Here is a 17,577-nt window from a genome sequence, read left to right as displayed (position 1 = left end):
TAAAAGTTTCTTTTTGTATCTATATGTACAGAAAAGCTGAACAAATTTCAAGTTTGGCAGATATGTAGAACACAGTCTCGAAGACAGCCTACTATTTTTTTTTAATTCCTTGCCGCACAAGCAAAAACATTTTACATAATTTAATACATATGTTTTGAGAGTAACACTTACCGGACACAGTCTTTGACAGTCTTCCTCGGCAGGAACGAGGCTATCTGTCCGAAGTTCTTGGGATGCTGGAGGTACTTCTCGCGGAAGAGGTCCCGCTCCGCCGGAGACCACACGTTGCGCAGCTGCAGCTCCTTGTGCTCAGTCTCCATGTCCATGCACCGCACTGATGTACAAAGAACTTGATAAACTGCACACTTCATGTGATTCTCCTAACTTGGAGAAATGTACACTAAGGGTTTCCTTTTGTGTTTTATGACTGAATGTGACAATTATTCCTGCTTCGCAGTTTCTATAAGGCTATAGGCTTTTTTATGAAAGTAAACACGCTAAGAGAATTGGTGGGACTCAAGTCGTAGAATTGACATTAAAAATTATGTAATTTCTACTGCATTTTTACATCCATAGCAGTCATTTAACTAATATTATAAATGTGCAAGTTTCGATGAATGTTTGTTAGAATTTGTAGCCTAAAGGGCTGAACGGATTATGATAAAATTTAGTATATATGTAGAGGATAGTTTGGCAGAACACAGAGGCTATTCGCTTTTGTGTTTTTAATAACACACGGACGAAATCGCAGGCGAAAGAAAGTCAAAAATAAAACTTTGTAGAAATAGTGATAATACAGACACACTTAGCATATTTTCTTCAGTATATTACACAAAAAATATTTCTTACTGTTGGTGAGTATCGTGGGTGTGCCGGGTTCCCTCATGAGCGGCGGCACCACGGTGAGGGAGCGCATCTTCTTGTCCTCGTGCTCCTGCTCGTGCAGCCCGTCCGCGATCTCCTCCAGCTCGGCCTCGGACTTGACGCGCGCCCCCAGCCGGTTGAACCTCTCCCGCTCCTCGCGCTGCTTGCGGAGCTCCGGGAACACCTGAACAAGAAATAAATATGAGAAACTGTAAAGGAAACAATATCTTTTTATATTAGCATATGGTGGCAAACCAGCAACTATTCGCTGTAACAGCGAAACGCAACCCATAGATAGCTTCAATTGTAGATGCGTTGCTTACTTTAATCGACGGAGAAGAGGATACATAGAAAGATTTCCCGTTCCTACACATTTACTTGTTTCGTGTTGCCTTTGCCAAAAATAATATTGTCTTTGTATGGAAAGAAACTAGTACTTTAAATAGTCTAAGATGTTATAAGGTTTATTTAATTAATTGTTTAATAATAGTTGTTTAAATTGTTAGTTGCTAAAATTGGGCTAAAATTGGTCGAGGTTTTTTAATTCATTCTTTAGTATATAATACTAAAATCTAATAAATAACATAATCCTTTATTCAAGTATTGATTACACAATATCTTCTTTACTGTTAACTTAATAAATATAAGAACAGATTATAAACAGTTCTCGGAATGTTAAATATTACTCATTGTATGTTAAATTTAGTTAAAATCGAAATATTTAATCAGACAGAATATCACTAGATGAATACATAATACACATTGTTCTGTATTACCACTAAATTGACAGACAATAGTCTCATAGATTTGTATTCAGATAGATTCCAAAGATAACCGTTGAATAACATTTTTTTTCCAAATTGCTATCTTTGTTTTAACTAGAAGGATTTATCCAAAGTTAATAATCGAAGTGAAGTAGCATAAACCTCCTACTATTTAACCTATGTACAATTATGACAGTTTTGATTAGAGTCGAACTGATCAGTCAAAATTGTGTGTAGGCCAAAAATTTACTGTACAGTTCAATTGACACTTATTTTGCTTACAGCCGTACAGAAACTCTTCAGAAAAACTGTCAGAACTAAGCGTATGTCATACTTCATAATACTAATATTATAAATGCGAAAGTTTAGATAGATAGATGCACAGAGTACTTTGTAACATACTGAAATAGATGTTTGTTAGAGTTTGTAGCCTAAACAGCTGAACGGATTTCGATGAAATTTGGCATAGACGTAGAGGATAGTCATAAAGAACAGATAGTCTACTCAGTTTTGTTTTTTTTCCTTCCACGCGGATGGAGTCGCGGGCGAAAGCCAGTATATTATAAATGTGAAAGTTTAGATGATCGGATGGATGTTTGTTAGTGTTTGTAGACTAAATATCTCAATGGATTTCGATGAAATTTGGTATAGTTGTAGAGGATAGTCTGGAAGAACACATACTCACTTTCGTTTTTTTTATTTACACGCGGATGGAGTCGCGGGCATAAGCTAGTACTATTATAAATGCCAACAAAGTTCTAGTTTCTATTGTCGATCGTTAGTGTTCCCGCAACGTTGCTTTACAAAAAAAACATTTGCATACCTTCTCAAAGAATTCCCTGTTCCTCGCGTCTTTTGCCTTCCTCTTTTGACTTTGCTCTATCCTCTCCACTCGCCGCATCCAATCCGCTGCTCGCCGGCTGTATTCCTCTGCTAATGCGTCTTCTTTCTGCAAAACATAATAATCTGTACTTTGTCTTACTATCTCCTAGAAGTCAGTGTGTAATATAACAATAACACCAAAGTGTTTCATTATTGATCAATGCTTTCGCAAATGTCTATTCTGAAACTCATAACATTGCACTTTCTACCCTATAAGTTCCGTGGAAAACTTTCAGCATTTTCATGCGAAATTACTCCGTACACCACTAGATGGCGGTAACACAAATTGAAAGAAACGCCATCTTTCGGCCCATTTTGGTTCTAATTTTCTATAAAAATTAAAAATTAAAAAGTCAATCTTTCGTTTGTGAACTCCAAAGCTAGACATTTTTAAGAAGTCATTTTTAAAAGAGTTCTGAATCATAGCATAATGTGACTCTAACCATGGGTCGAATATTGAACAATTTATATTAGGCGATGAAGCCAAATCAAGTTAAGTCAATTACCTTTTCCGCCTCTTCTTTTATCCTTCGTATGTGTTCCGAGAGTCGTTTCCTGAAGGTGCGGTGTTTCCGTAGGTTCTCATGGTAGACCTCCGTGTCCTGGGGCTGGTTGTACAGCGGGAAGGAGATGGTGGGTCCGAGGTGTGCCAGCGAGGCGTGCGCCGCGCTCGCCTGCAAACAACTGCTGTTAGATGTCCCCCCTGATCCCCCTTACCACCCAAATGCGCCCCCTCTACCACTTTCTACATTTCTAATTACTTATAGATATGTTACATTTGTTTTTATTATCCTTTTCGTAGGTTAAATGTATGTTTTGATTATGTTCTGCATATTTAAAATACTAGCTTTACTTGAAGCCTATTTGTTGGTTCAGACTATGTTTTACAACTGTGACAAACCTCATCAAGATTCATTTAAGACATTTTAAAGATAGTAACATTCATACATTCAAACTTTCGCCATAATATTAGTACAGAAAAATAAAAGAGAATAAAACGAGAAATGCCGGAGGGTATACCAATGTATTTGGTATCTTTTACCTCTGTTATTGACTTTGAGATCAGTAAAACGATTACAAATCTACGAAACATTCATAAATCATCTACAAACAGTATAAATTCTCAAATAGACTCGCTTCGATTTCATTTAGTGTGCTTAATAACTTCTAAGTGCAGTTATAAGTTAAGAACAGAGTATAACGTACCTTTTTCCTGTTATCAGCATATATACACTGTGCGAGGCTGCGATGCCGTGAAGGGGCTTCCTCGGGCTCCGCTGGGCGCGAGGGTCTCGTGGCAGCCAGCTCCAGCTCCGCCGCCTTCTTCTTTAAGTTCTGCAGCGTGGCCTCCGACAGCGCCATCTCGCGGTCCACCTGAAAGGAAGTTCATGTTACATCGTGTGTAAGTCCCCTTAGTTTAAGAAAACTTATATCGGTCTAACATATTGGTTCCCAGGCAGTAGTCTGTTTAAGGTGAAATATGGGTAAATGGTTTTTTTATTCTAGTAAATATTAAAGTATAAATCAGAAGAGTGAATAAAGTAACTCAAAAAAGCTTTTTTTAATGTATGTCACTTATTAAGTAGCATTTGCAAACATTAATAATATACATACAAGTGTTCCTTTAACAAGTTAAGGTTAGGAAGCGATTTGCTTTAGACGATCATTGTAATTTTGTAAAAAAAAAAAGGGAGTGATGACTGAGATGACGTATGATAGTTATTTGGAGGACAAAAATCTGATACACCGACCCTATGGGAGTAGAATAAGAGGATGATGATGATGGTCTTTGTAATTTACGTCTTTGAAGATTACGTTATGTGAGGGGTTTCTTGAAGTTAATTACGTGCATATTTATTTTCATGTTAATTATTAATAAAATACTTTTACCAAGGTTATAATAATTAATCTCTCAATCAGTTATGAATAGCGCTAATATCACCAACAGATTAAAATTTGCCCAAGCTATATTTCGACTTATAGGATCATAGTCAGATGCGTGTTCTCTATAACGACAATTGTATGGTATACCTTCGATATCTGCTGCAGCAGGTCATCTTTGGTGGTGCGGAAGTTGTGGTCCTCTAACGTGGGCTCCGACGGCGGGTTCGGTGACAGCACCTCCACGATGTTATACACCGACTCCTGGAAAGAACAGAGTTTTACAGTTAAAATTTAAACTGGTACTAAAGAGTTAACTCTGGAAATAACAAATTTTGTTGACAAGTATATCTATACTATTATATAAAGAGGAAAGATTTGTACTTTTGGATTTTCGATGTATTGGAATAACTCGAAAACTACAGGGCGGATTTATAAAATCTTTCACCATTAAAAAGTTACGTTATCACTGAGTAACATAGGCAACGATTTTTACTTTTTTTTTATTTCCACGCGGACGGAATCGCGAGCAACAAGTTAAGTTTGTTATTATGGTGAAAGAACTAGTCATTATAAGGTTTACGCCAGGGGGAGGTTACCTCTATATGGGCGATTGTAGGTCACATTCGTGTTTGTTGTACCAATATACTAAAGTAGAACTAACCCTGGTATCGACTCGCAGCTGGGGGTGGTGCGCTGCGGGTCGCTCTGCACTGAGGCGGATCTTCTTGAAGGGCGGCGGGTCTGCGGGCGGGGGGTGGTGCAGCGGCGGCGCGGGCGGCGGCAGGTACGCACCCCCCAGCAGCGACACGCGCCCCCCGCCGCCGCCCCCGCGGTAATCGTTGCGCCCGTAGCCGCCATCTCTGGAACATACACAAAATTATACATAAATAAAAATTTCGACTCAACCTAACGCTTGGGGAAAGAAGACGAATCGTATGACAACTCACTCTTCACTGTAAGCACCCTTACAGTGAAGAGTGAGTTGTCCCCAAACTATCGCACAACTTTTTAGTCGCGCGTTGATTCCTATGAGCTTATATTTTTAGTTATGCAACTAGACAGTTGAATTGGCTGCGAAACAATCGGCAACCGCATAATAGTAGTGGTATTTTTTAGTCAAAAGTATGCGCCCGAAAGAGAAAGAAAGAAGATACAAGTCTCAAATATAAGGAGCAGTATTCCGTATATGCTGTGTTCGACTTAACATTTTTTAAATGTTAAAAATTAAAAGTCGATCGCAAAAAGGTCAATTTAAAGCGACATTCCTTAGCTCTCACTAAGTATACGAGTGATATTAACCTTTCCGCGTGTCACATGTGACATTAATTAAGCCAGATTCAATTCCCGTACGGTGGTCGCAACCTCGCATATATATAAGTGACAGTTAAGAAAGCAGTCACTGGCAAAATGATAAAAAAACTTATAAACTTTAATTTTTATACTACAACTGGAGTAAAAAATGGAACCTTGTATGCTGCAATTTGTTGTTTTTCGATAACAACCTAATAAAATGTTAAAACAATTGAATCAAGATACGTCGATTACTTTTGATATTTGCTACATAATTTAAATAAATTAATAAAGTACTAATAACATTATCAGAATAAAAAAAACTTGTAAATAATGATATATCCTCAACAAAGAAAACTAATTCTGCATAAGTTATTTCAGAGAAATGGGCCTAAAACATTTCCAGCACTTAAGGTTCGCAATAAATAATACGATAATCATAAATTACAATAAATCCCGACATGAAAAATCTCTACCATTAGCACATTTCGTTTAACAATAATTTAGAATGGAGGAGTTTATTCAATCCTTTCTACAAACATAGATTTATAAACTATAACCGTACTCTTGTACTCTTATAGAAGCGTACAAAGCCTTCATAGACATTTATTTAAATCATTACAATACTCTTCTAAAATCTTAAAACATCTAAACTAAAGGACATTCACGTTTTTGAACTAACAACGGCCCTTTATTAGTGAATACGGTTACGCTACGCACGTAGTGTAACCTACAAACACTGGCCGATAACAGGAACGCTTCCCGAAAACGCGGGACTCGATCTGTCAGATTGACGTTTGGCGGGGCGCGGGACGTGTGCGGGGAGAGCGCGGGGGGAAGGCCAAGGTTGTCTCCCCCTCCCGGCGGGGGGAGCTTAGCGCGCCACGAACTCACAAACTTTATTTTTATTATTGAACGCGAAAGCGCTGCCACAACACGTGGCGGAATTATTTTAATGCCTCTCCGCATGGGTCACGCATTGCTCTGCGCCTTTTATATTTCCATGTTTTTATAATGTAATTAAAATGTCGTTCACCTTGTATAATCTTGAGTTTTTACTTTATCCTTTTGTACATTGAATATTATCACGTAAAGTAGTAACATATAATAGTTTAAATTAACACATAATGACAGCCTATTAGAATTTGTGTTTGCTGTTGCTTTCTTACTTGGATTATACTACATTCTATGATGTCCACATTTGGCGAGACATAAAGACGCGCAACACAAATTTAAATATAAACAGCTACATTCCTCAGCATACATCAAAGTTAAATATAATAGAACAGGACGCTCGTAAATACATTGATGAATAAACTATTGGATATTTATGTATTTTTACAGTAAATCAAGACTATCCTCAGCAATGTCAGTGCGTCCGGAGCTTCGCCCACGTTAAAATGCATCGTTTTAGTTATTTAAAGTTATTTGAAACGTCTATTTTTACATGCTATTACACAATCTTTGACTATGTAGAAAAGGACTAAGTAAAAATGACTGTCACACGTTTTAAATTAACACATACCGACTTAAATATTTACACTCACTAAGCGAGCACACAGACAATTTTAGATGTTATCCTTTGTTTTACGTAAAAAGTTAAAGTCCCCGTTGTATGAATGCATTTTTACGTCTTTTCAATGCACTATTTTCGTACGATCCTTTCATAACTGCGGCCCGTTTGGCTGTCGGCCAAGAGTTTATGTAAATTTTTATAAAGACCAACGCAAGGGTATGTGCTTTGGCACGGGGAGTATGAGGTCGGAACTACGGGCGTATATAAATGGAAGCATTAGTGCTGCTTACTGCGGTTCCAGACAAATTATAGTGCAAATAAAGCTAGAATTTACTTTTAAAATAAAAGCAGAGTAAAGCTAGACGTGCTTAATGAATAGAAGAATTCGACAATTGCTTTTATAATGGGGGCAGTTCGTCCTTCGTCCGTTAACAAGTATTTAACATTTAAAATCCTTTTTAATCCAATAAAAGTAATAACGCAATAGTAAAATGTACAAAATGCATATAAAATTGTGTCAAAGGTAATACTGGTGCCAAAAGTTATTCTTGTATTACGCATAAAGCATTTGGAATGTCTTAAAGATGTCTGTTACAATAAAAACAAAAATCTACCTTTGGAATCATTCCAAAGATCTAAATGTATTAAATAATTAAATTCACTTATGCCCAACGTTATGTTTTAACAACATTGCTAAGAACCTAAAACTTTGTCTAGATAACTAACCACTGAGCTCTAGGCATCAAATGCAATTGAACATAGGAAATTATTCTTTGAATGAGCCGAGCAGTCACTATAATAATAATAATATAAACGCTTTACCAGTTATATAAATGAGTTATTATTTATTAGACGCCTAATGAGTTATAAAATAATTTACTAAGAACTGTCCTACCGCTGACAGAGGCTCAGACGTCACTGTCATAAGATAAAATCCGATATTTCCATCACATATTTTACACGTTGGTGGGACAGACCCTTAATCGAGTTTATTAAGTTAATTACGAGTATAAATTATTTAAAACATCTGAATTTTATGGCGCATTTTAAACACTTAAACGTTTACATTAAAAACATTGTTTATGTTATGTTCGAGATTTCAATGTTACATTTGTTTAAAAAACCTATTCGTATATAAACTTTTGTGTATTTTTATAATTTTAAAAATACACAGCGTCGATCTCGATTGTATTGTAACGTTCTATACAAACAGAGCGGAGGCGCAGAACGTCCTTGATTCGTGTCTAGGTCGAGTCAAGGATAACTTTACGCAAACTCTTACGTAAGTCTATTTGGAAAATACGTTTTTATTTATACGGAGACTTTTAGTTTTATTATCGGAATGTAAGGATACAATTTGTATTATAATTTCGTGTAATTCGCTAGCGATATTAAAAGCTAATTTGACTAACCTCGACAATCGCAAAACCGTTGTCCGATTGTCGATTGTTTCGCAGCCAATTCAACTGTTTAGTTACACAACTAAAAATCGAGTACTGTTCTCCATATAAGCACATAGAAATTAAAGCGAGGCTGAACAGTTAGGCATATTAAAGAGATTTTTTTTATAGATAAAATTAAATAGTAAATAAACTGTATTTCTTGCTCTGTAATCTTACTAATATTATAAATGCGAAAGTTTAGATAGATGGATGTTTGTTAGAGTTTGTAGCTTAAAACGCTGAATGGATTACGATGAAATTTGGTATACATGATAGTCAGACAGAACACATAAGCTACTGCCTTCCTTATTTTTATTCCACGCGGAAAGATAGTGTAGACATAAAATAAAGATATTTATAATCTACCGATGGTAGAGTCTACTAATTGTTTAAAGTCAACAATTATATGCAAATAATACAAATGCTTTACATAATTATATAATATACCTACGTACGTTTTAGTCATTGTTATGTGTATTGTATTATTGAATGGAACAATAGTAATGGAAGTTTTTGTGAGGGCGATAATGAAAGTGGGTCGGTATCGATCTCGGCATTTGTTACATTGCCAGAATTCTATTTGTATCACAATCATCAATAACTTCACAATGTGTTGCTTTATAATGTTGCAGCACTGTATTTTCATCTATACGCAAAGTTTAAATTTTCTGTAACAGTGGGAGACAATAATTTCCTACCCATTTCGATTAAATGTAATCAGAAATTGTAATTATGTTTGAATCTTGTGGCAACATAAATACATGACAATTTATAACTGGGCTCAGATAGCTTAAAAATGACGTCACTGTCATAAGGGAACAAAATCCGATATTTCCATCATAATTTACACTTTGGATTGTTATCAGACAGTTTGCAATTTGGTGAGACAGACCCTTCTAGTTATAATTTGCTTTTAATCCTAGCTGAGAAGAGAATTTAATCATTTATCTGTAGGTAAATCTATTCTTGCAATCAGCAGAAAAACTCCTTGGATTTCTTTTTCTAAGCCCGGAATTGAAAATCCCGTTAGCGGTCATTCATCCAAACAGGTGCAGTGTTTCTTTAGACAGATTTGTCATTGATTCCGTTATAAGAACTATAGTTTTTTAAGTTTTCTAGACTCTTCCAAAAGTAAAAAACTTCGTAAAATTTAGTTGACAGTTTTTTATTCATTTAGAAAAGTTTTTCGAAATTATAATTCTTTGTTTAAAACAAACTTTAGGAAATATTAATGGTTTAGTTGGGAGTTTGCAGAAAGTTCTGTAGAAGTTTCGAGAACTTGAAATGACTTAGTATTAATGGTCAAACTTTCTTAACGGATGCAAAAACACTCGAATTTATATGGAGCGAGGATTATGGTAAACGGACGATTTTAGGGTCAAAAGAAAAATAATTTGAAACAAATGTTTTTAAAAAAATTAGGCAACAATTTATTCGTAAAATCTATTGTATTTTGAAAAATTTCACAACACCTTGAAGTTTCATTTAATTCAACGTTGATCCAGATTTTAATCTACACAGAGTTTATATCTTATTGTTTTGGAAGTAATTGTGAGTTATAATAGGTAGGGTAGCATTTGCACAATTCGCAAACTCCCAAAGCAACAATGCCATTTGTTCATACAATTCATAATCTACAAGCAAGTTCACATGTCAACGATTTCAATCTTATTTAAACTACTTAAAAATTGACGCCATTTTCTACCAAAAATTCAAGATTTAGCCTGGCATGGTGTCTATTTTCATGCAATAAAATTGATTTTTGGAAGTTTGTTACCACCTAAGTCTAGAAAGGCTTAACATGTTACCTGTATGAGAGTGGAGCGGAGCCGTATCCGGGGTTGTGCAGTCGCAGGGGCGGCTGGTAGGGTTGCGCGTAGGGTGCGGGTGGCGCGCGGGGCTGCACGCCCGCCGGTTTGCCGTAGCCCGCACCGCCCGCGTGCCCGTGCTCCGACTGCCCCGGCCTGCAACAAACATACACACAAATTACATACAAAACAAAGAAAATCGAAATCGAAAATAAATATTACGTGTTTAAATTGACAGGAAAAATAAAAAGAATGAAAATTCTCCAACATATATTTGTGGTGTGTCATTTATTACTGATATCGGACAGAGATCCTTATCAACGGAAGCTAACGTTGAATAAAAACAGGAGATGGGTTTATGTTTATTAACGTAAAAAAGCAAGAGAACTATATTGTTGACTGGTGAATAAAATAATTTATACATCCAACTTTGGATTACATAAAATCCGTTACCCGTCTACCTTTAAGTTATCTCGATTACACTATTTATCTATTTAATTATCTAGCTTTACTGTTATATGAATGTAGTTCCCGATTAAAGCTTATATTATATACAAATTAGATAGTCGACGCGAAAGCGGATTACGAAAGCGAGCGATTTACATGTAAATTAGAAACGTCACATCGATGAACGCGATTCGATACCTGCTTGCGATGGTGTGAAAATGCGAGGTGACAAGCAACAGGCAACAAGTGACAGGCGACAGGCGACAGGCGACAGGCGTCGTAGTGAACAAGGTGAGGGAAATGTCTATTTACGTGCTACAAACCGGGGGGGTCGAAGACATACAATGTACAAATGTTCTAAACCCTTTGAAGTTGCAAAGGCAATAAAAGGGCTTGTATAAACACATAAATGGTTTACAACTTTAGTTCCAACGAACTCTACTTGCAACTTAAGCCGAATAGTGAAACGACATAGTTATTTAATCAATAATCGTTACCTAACGTTTTAATGTGCAAATAGCACGGGTCGTCCTTTGCTGACCCTTTGTCGTTTAGTATTCCTGTCTAGTTAAATGTTAGTGTTTCGCATACATATTCTTGCACAATATCTGTGATCTTGTCAGTATTACGTGCTAGAACTACAATAAAATAAATTAATCTGGACAAGTTTTCTTCTACAATTCTTCAGGGTTTGTTTATAAACGAAATTGACTTAATGACCTCACATGACCTGAACTTGAATTCTCGTACCTGTCTTTAAATGCAATATCGTGCTATGCATTTTAGTTACGTACATCCCAATTTGGCACGTGCTAGCTAGCTAGCATGTAAGTACCAGTGCTAGCTACTGGCTTGTGTATACCAGCTTGAACATGACTTTATTATACAGTATGAGTCAATTCCTACTGAGTAATAACTGACTCACCTGCTTGCTATTAGTTGGGAGGGCGATGTTGCGATAACCATTTTACGATCACCATGTAATTAGATGTCTTGAAATTTTACCTTATTATAAAGAAAAGTATGAATGAAATACGTTTAACAGCAGCTATTTTTAACTCACTTAGAGTGGATTTGATAAGAATCTGAGATATTTACAGTTTTAATATTATACGATTTAAATCATTTTATTGTGTGTTAGCGGTTTGCAGAGATCTGTTATCGAATTGGTTTACCAAATATATCGGATTAAAATTCCAATCAAATAATACATTTTGTGGTTATGTCGAAACAAACTAGGTCAAATTAATATGCAAAAATATGTCTAGCATATTCGAAATTTAACAACAATAATTTTGATAAAGAATGAAACAATATATTTAGCTAAAAAATTATTCTAATTTTGCGCATATGTAAATTTTATACTAAGTCATATTTTAATAACTGTTACAATTGAGGTGGCATGGTCGATCATTAACACATAATAATTGTCTAGTCATGCGTTTGCATTGGCAGTGTTGCAATTGTGTCACATACACGTGTCATCACGCGGCCTGCGCGTGCGCACTGAACTACATACACAATAACTATTACAGACCGACAAGGATACCTTATAAAGTAAATTATGGAAAACCATAATCCATTTTTTTTTCGTAATTACAAAAATCCACTTGTGCGTTTGCCGTTCTCTCATTGGTTCAAAATATGACGCTTTCATTCTGACATTTTAGTTTACATAATTGCCACCTGACATATGATCCTTGTAGAACTATAGCGGACCTTCTGTCAATGTCAAAAAAGTGTTACAAGATCCTTTTCGTACTGTAGTTGTTATTGCTTATGTACATGTAGGGTTTTACGTTTTTACTGAAAGGAGAAACCGCAATACCAGTGTCTCACATTGGGTTAGTTTTCATTGTTGTCAAACTCTATTAAAGGTTAGTTTTCACTAGCGAAAAAAAACATTCTTCTCTCTTTGTTCACTTGGAGCGAGGAAAATGGTATTTTGGCTAATCTTGAAAGGGAAAGGACTACCATACAGACATGAATATCTGAGTTTACGCTTTTATTATATCAGTTTAAAAATATATAAATTTAAATATTACTCAATGGAAATGTAAAGTTTTCCGGTTGGGTGAGCGTCAAAGGGCTTGTTACAGTCGCCGCAGCTCCGCAACTGTCGGCTTCAACTTCAATAACTTTAAGTACGGTCGCCGTCCGTCCTAAAGTTATTGTAAGTTTTTAACTTTCTGTTAAGGGGTATTTTTAAGTGAAACTTTTGGGAAAGGATAAAGTGGACAAGACCACTTTCAAACAACTGTAGTAAAGTTAATAATAAAAATTTTACATAAATACAACTAACTTTTTACGAAAATCATACAGTAGAATTTTACTTCTTACTGATGTTATAATCGCGAAAGTTTAGATGGAGGGATGGATGTTTGTTAGAGTTTGTAGCCTAAACGCCCGAACGGATCCCGATGAAATTTGGCACAGATGTAGTGTATAGTCTGCAAGAACACATAGGCTACTTGCTTTTATTTGTTTTAATTCCACGCGGACGGAGTAGGAGGCGAAAGCTAGTAAAACATACTTCACAAAAATAGATCCCCATTGCGAAATTAACCCTGTATTTTATTTTTTGTGATGATAAAATTTTTTACCCACATTTAAGATAAAATAAAAGCTTTGATGAAGTTATGGTAGTGGAACTTTTAAAGTTTTTCGTTGTCTGAATATAAAATTTAGTAGAATTTAAGGTTATATTTTATCTGGAACGGTTTCGGTCTGGGAGCTAAGTTACGCCCTCTAGCGGTGGAACTGGAGACTTTGGGGTATAACTGTGTCAAAAGTGAGAATTGCACGAATGACAAACTTTTAGAGAAACCATAAACTGGTGCGACTTCGGCTTAAATTTTATTATTTAACATTTAATTTAAAATAAGATTTACTTGCGCGGAATTAAAAAAAATCAGTTTATGTATTCTTCCAGACTAAAATCTACATCTGTGCTTAAATAAATCTAAATATAAATAGACTTTTAACAAAGTAGCGATATTAAACTGAGCAAACACTGTCCGAGCATTTTTCTACAACAAGTATGCAACTTAAAGTAAAACAAATAAGTTAAATTGCATACAATACGGGTTGAGAACATGAAGAATACTGTTCAGTCGGGGACATAATAACCGTATTCCGAGCATCCGATAGCGAAAGTGAAAGCTAAACTCGTCTTGTACAATGAACCGCAAATTTATAACTACCCGCACACTACAACTCTATTTCATAGTAATAAAGTCTAAATTCCAACCAAACCTCTTACACACAATCTTAAGGACTATACTCAAGCCAAATCAAATAAACCTTATTTCATTGCAATAAAGTCTAAATTACAGTAAAAGCTTCAAAAGTGCAAACTTAAGCGTAGAACTGTACTAGGTACGTGTCTATATCTGTTCTTAGAACTATCTTCGATAAATCCAGACAATTTCCCGTCTACTTCAGTACTATAGATAAATCATAGGGCAAACTAGTCATTGTTAGATTTACTAAAGATAGAGTTAGTCCTAGTTAATTGTAATTTAAGATCCCTAATGTTGACTGACTTAATGACGACCCTTAGTTTAGTTATATAGTAGTAGTAATTATGGGGCCACAAAGTCGTGACGGCCAAGGGATAGGTCGACGCAGCGTGGGTAGGCCTCCCGCAAGATGGACAATTGATCTGGTCAAGGTTGCGGGAGTATCCTAGATGAGGGAGGCACAGAACCGACCATCGTGGCTATTGTTGGGGGAGGCATATGCCCAGCAGTGGGCGTCATATGGCTGAGTAGTAGTAAACGTGGTACGTTACCCTTAGAAAAGGGAAATAATTTGTACTGATTCCTATCTTATTGTTATAACAGCAAAATTTTGTATGGATTGATATTTGTTATAAGGTATATCTAAAACAGCCTCACAGATAATGGTTGAGTTGTAGAATATTTCCTGGAAGAACACAGTAACTAATAATTTTTTTTTAACCCCGGATGATGTCACGTGTAAAATCTAGCCGGAATATAGTTGAGTGTTCCAGTAAGAATAATATCTTTTAAAAAAACTGAAACTAATATTGTAACAATGTTTAATCCAAAAGTAACGTTTCGTTGTAAACTATTTCATGGTCAACCGCAAGAGAAACTACGTAGTTTTTATTTGAACTACAACAAAGTTTTGGCATTCAATAGATTTTTTTTGAGTTTCATGGTGTAGCAACTTTTGGATATTAACTACGAAACTGAAATTTTATTAATCTTATTAGGGTTTAACGCAAAATAAATAACTGCACATTACACACCTATTATTTTGATAAATAAATTAATACCGACACAAAAAGTATATTTCAAACATTTACAATAAAACTAAACAAACAATACATAAGATTTTTTTCCAATTCCTTAATTTCTTAGTATTTCTTAGTAATATTCCTAGAATCAAATAAAATCACTACTTTTAATTACAGTTTAAATATTTTAGTATCACATTTAACGTGTAACAATATCATAAAGTTTTAACACAGAGCGCTGCGTGTGGCAACTCCTTTGATCTCAACAACCACCAACTGGTAAGGGTTGCCACGTTTTAGATTTTTATTATTTCCTGAGTTTAGATTGTCTTTTTGACATCGTTTTTTACGTGTTAGAGTTCATCCTTCTATCCTTATCCATCCTTTACCAGGATAACCTCCAGATAGATCTATATTTTGACAATTCAGTCACCTTCCACGCAATTCACACTCCCGAATTATCTTGTAGCTAACAAATATGTCTTTTTTTATGGTTTATCAGCGTCCAGGGTTGACAAGTCAGTAGTTTTTAATTTTTGTTGTTCTGCATTAAAAATTGGCAGCCCTAACACTTTATAAGGGCGGTATGAACCACGTCAAAGTGCGCACAACATACGGAAATACATTCCATAAGGCAATTCGATGCTTTAATGCCAAAGTGCTTGAAATCTGAGATCGTAAGTGCATCAAACAGTACGCTTATTTATAAAATAAAAGTAGACATCCACTGCCGACATACAAAATGGAATATGAAAATGTCTACGTGCAGATTTTCTGCAGTGGATAGTCACTGTATACACTAGCTATATATTCTAACGTTTTTATAATTGTAAACTTAACATGGTATCACAAATTGAATACTTCACGTTCGCCAATTTCACATAGATTATACACGTACATAACTGTGCAATCACGAACATAATGGCTGAAAAGTTACCATTGTCCAAACGATTAAAAAAAAACTTTAACATCCTAATACTAAAAGAAATTCAAAAACAGCGCCTTAAATAAATGGCTACGCAATCCTAACTCCATTTAAATTTTGGAACTTACGAAGCGAGATATTTAAGTTCGAGGACTAAAAAGGTATAATTACAAAGGCCTTTTTTACAATAGACTTTAAAAGAATAGAGTCGTATTGAGTATTGATAAAAGTGTAAATGAGACATGAACGAAACGAGGTCGCGACCCGACTGCCCAGATCGATTGCGATCTAGTTTTACCGCAACGAGACTTAGATCTGATATCTGTCTAAAAGCTGAACTAGATATTCTAGACTTAGACTAGACTAGAGATCTCGATACGTGAAGATATAATTAAACTGTCAGATATCGAAAAAATACATCATAAATATGAATCTTTTAATCGTACCTTTGGCAGTGGAACCTTACTAACATTTTAAATGCGAACGTTTGGATGGATGGATGTTTGTTAGAGTTTGTAGCCTAAACAGTTGAACGAATCTGGATGAAATTTGGCATAGATGTAGAACACAGTCTGGAAGAACACATAAGCTAATTTCTTTTTTTTTTAATCCCACGCGGATGGAGTTGCGAGCGAAAACTAATAGGACATAAAATTAAAATTTTAATAAAGCATTTTAAAACTAGATATACCAGCTATTTAGACAAATCTATTTCTCTAGATATTATAATGTTAACCAAAGTTTCAGAAATTGAGAAAAAACAGACATAGTGGCTTTTACAAATGTGAAATCATTAAACAAATTTAAAACAATGGGACAAAAGTAAATAATATTTCTTTTCATTCAATTATGTCTAGACGTTATTATTTTAACCTAGTTGACGTGCGTTGACCGAACAAAGGTCGCTAAAGCAACCTGCACACGGAACACTGGGTACAACAAAAATCAGCGTTATAACCTTATAGGAAAGTATGAGATAATACGTGGCAATATCGAATCATCGGACGAAAACAGTGACATCTTTAAATACGAAATGCGTGAATGCTGTATACGGCTGTATGCAAAACGTTTCGATATGAGACGATTTACCAATTTGCGACTACGTGTCTGCACAAAAATACGGAGGAGAGTGAATAATCAGCTTGTTATCAACACAATAATTATTTGCATCCGCTATCAATAGGAAAAACGTTTTCAAGCAAGCAGTTTATAAATAAACTAGCTGTTCCGTGCGGCTTCATCTGCATGGAAATATAAAAACGTTATTTTATTGTTTACATTTGTCGAATTGGCAATTGCAAATGTTAAAATTACCGTTACCATAATGATTTTGCTTCCTTAATGTTGGCAGCTTGTAGTTTATGTTCCCTTTTCCACATAAAGGTTTTTTCAATTTATTTACCTAAAGTGTGTTGCAAGTGTAGGACTTTTTATTAAAGAAAGATTTATTACATTAGTATGAAAAAAATCTGAAGTGTGCAATTGTAAAAC

The 17,577-nt window shown here is 35.4% G+C and overlaps 1 protein-coding gene across 1 annotated transcript in view; it reads right to left on the bottom strand.

Moving 5' to 3' along the window:
* The window catches only part of LOC106106010 (nuclear receptor corepressor 1), an 83,045-nt gene that overhangs the window by 8,612 nt on the left and 56,856 nt on the right, over positions 1-17,577 (bottom strand). Inside the window, exons 4-11 of the mRNA XM_013286536.1 lie at positions 10,451-10,606; positions 5,056-5,254; positions 4,542-4,655; positions 3,717-3,884; positions 3,017-3,184; positions 2,452-2,577; positions 850-1,048; positions 172-334 (exon numbers count right to left, since the gene is read on the bottom strand). Of these exons, the coding sequence (XP_013141990.1) occupies positions 172-334; positions 850-1,048; positions 2,452-2,577; positions 3,017-3,184; positions 3,717-3,884; positions 4,542-4,655; positions 5,056-5,254; positions 10,451-10,606 (1,293 nt within the window). The remainder of the gene's footprint in view (positions 1-171; positions 335-849; positions 1,049-2,451; positions 2,578-3,016; positions 3,185-3,716; positions 3,885-4,541; positions 4,656-5,055; positions 5,255-10,450; positions 10,607-17,577) is intronic.

This window comes from Papilio polytes, unplaced genomic scaffold (assembly GCF_000836215.1).
Source record: "Papilio polytes unplaced genomic scaffold, Ppol_1.0 DF824269.1, whole genome shotgun sequence".
In the NCBI taxonomy this organism is placed as follows: Eukaryota; Metazoa; Arthropoda; class Insecta; order Lepidoptera; family Papilionidae; genus Papilio; species Papilio polytes.
The sequence above is the reverse complement of the archived record's forward strand: the minus strand, read 5'-3'. Positions and strand labels throughout refer to the sequence as shown.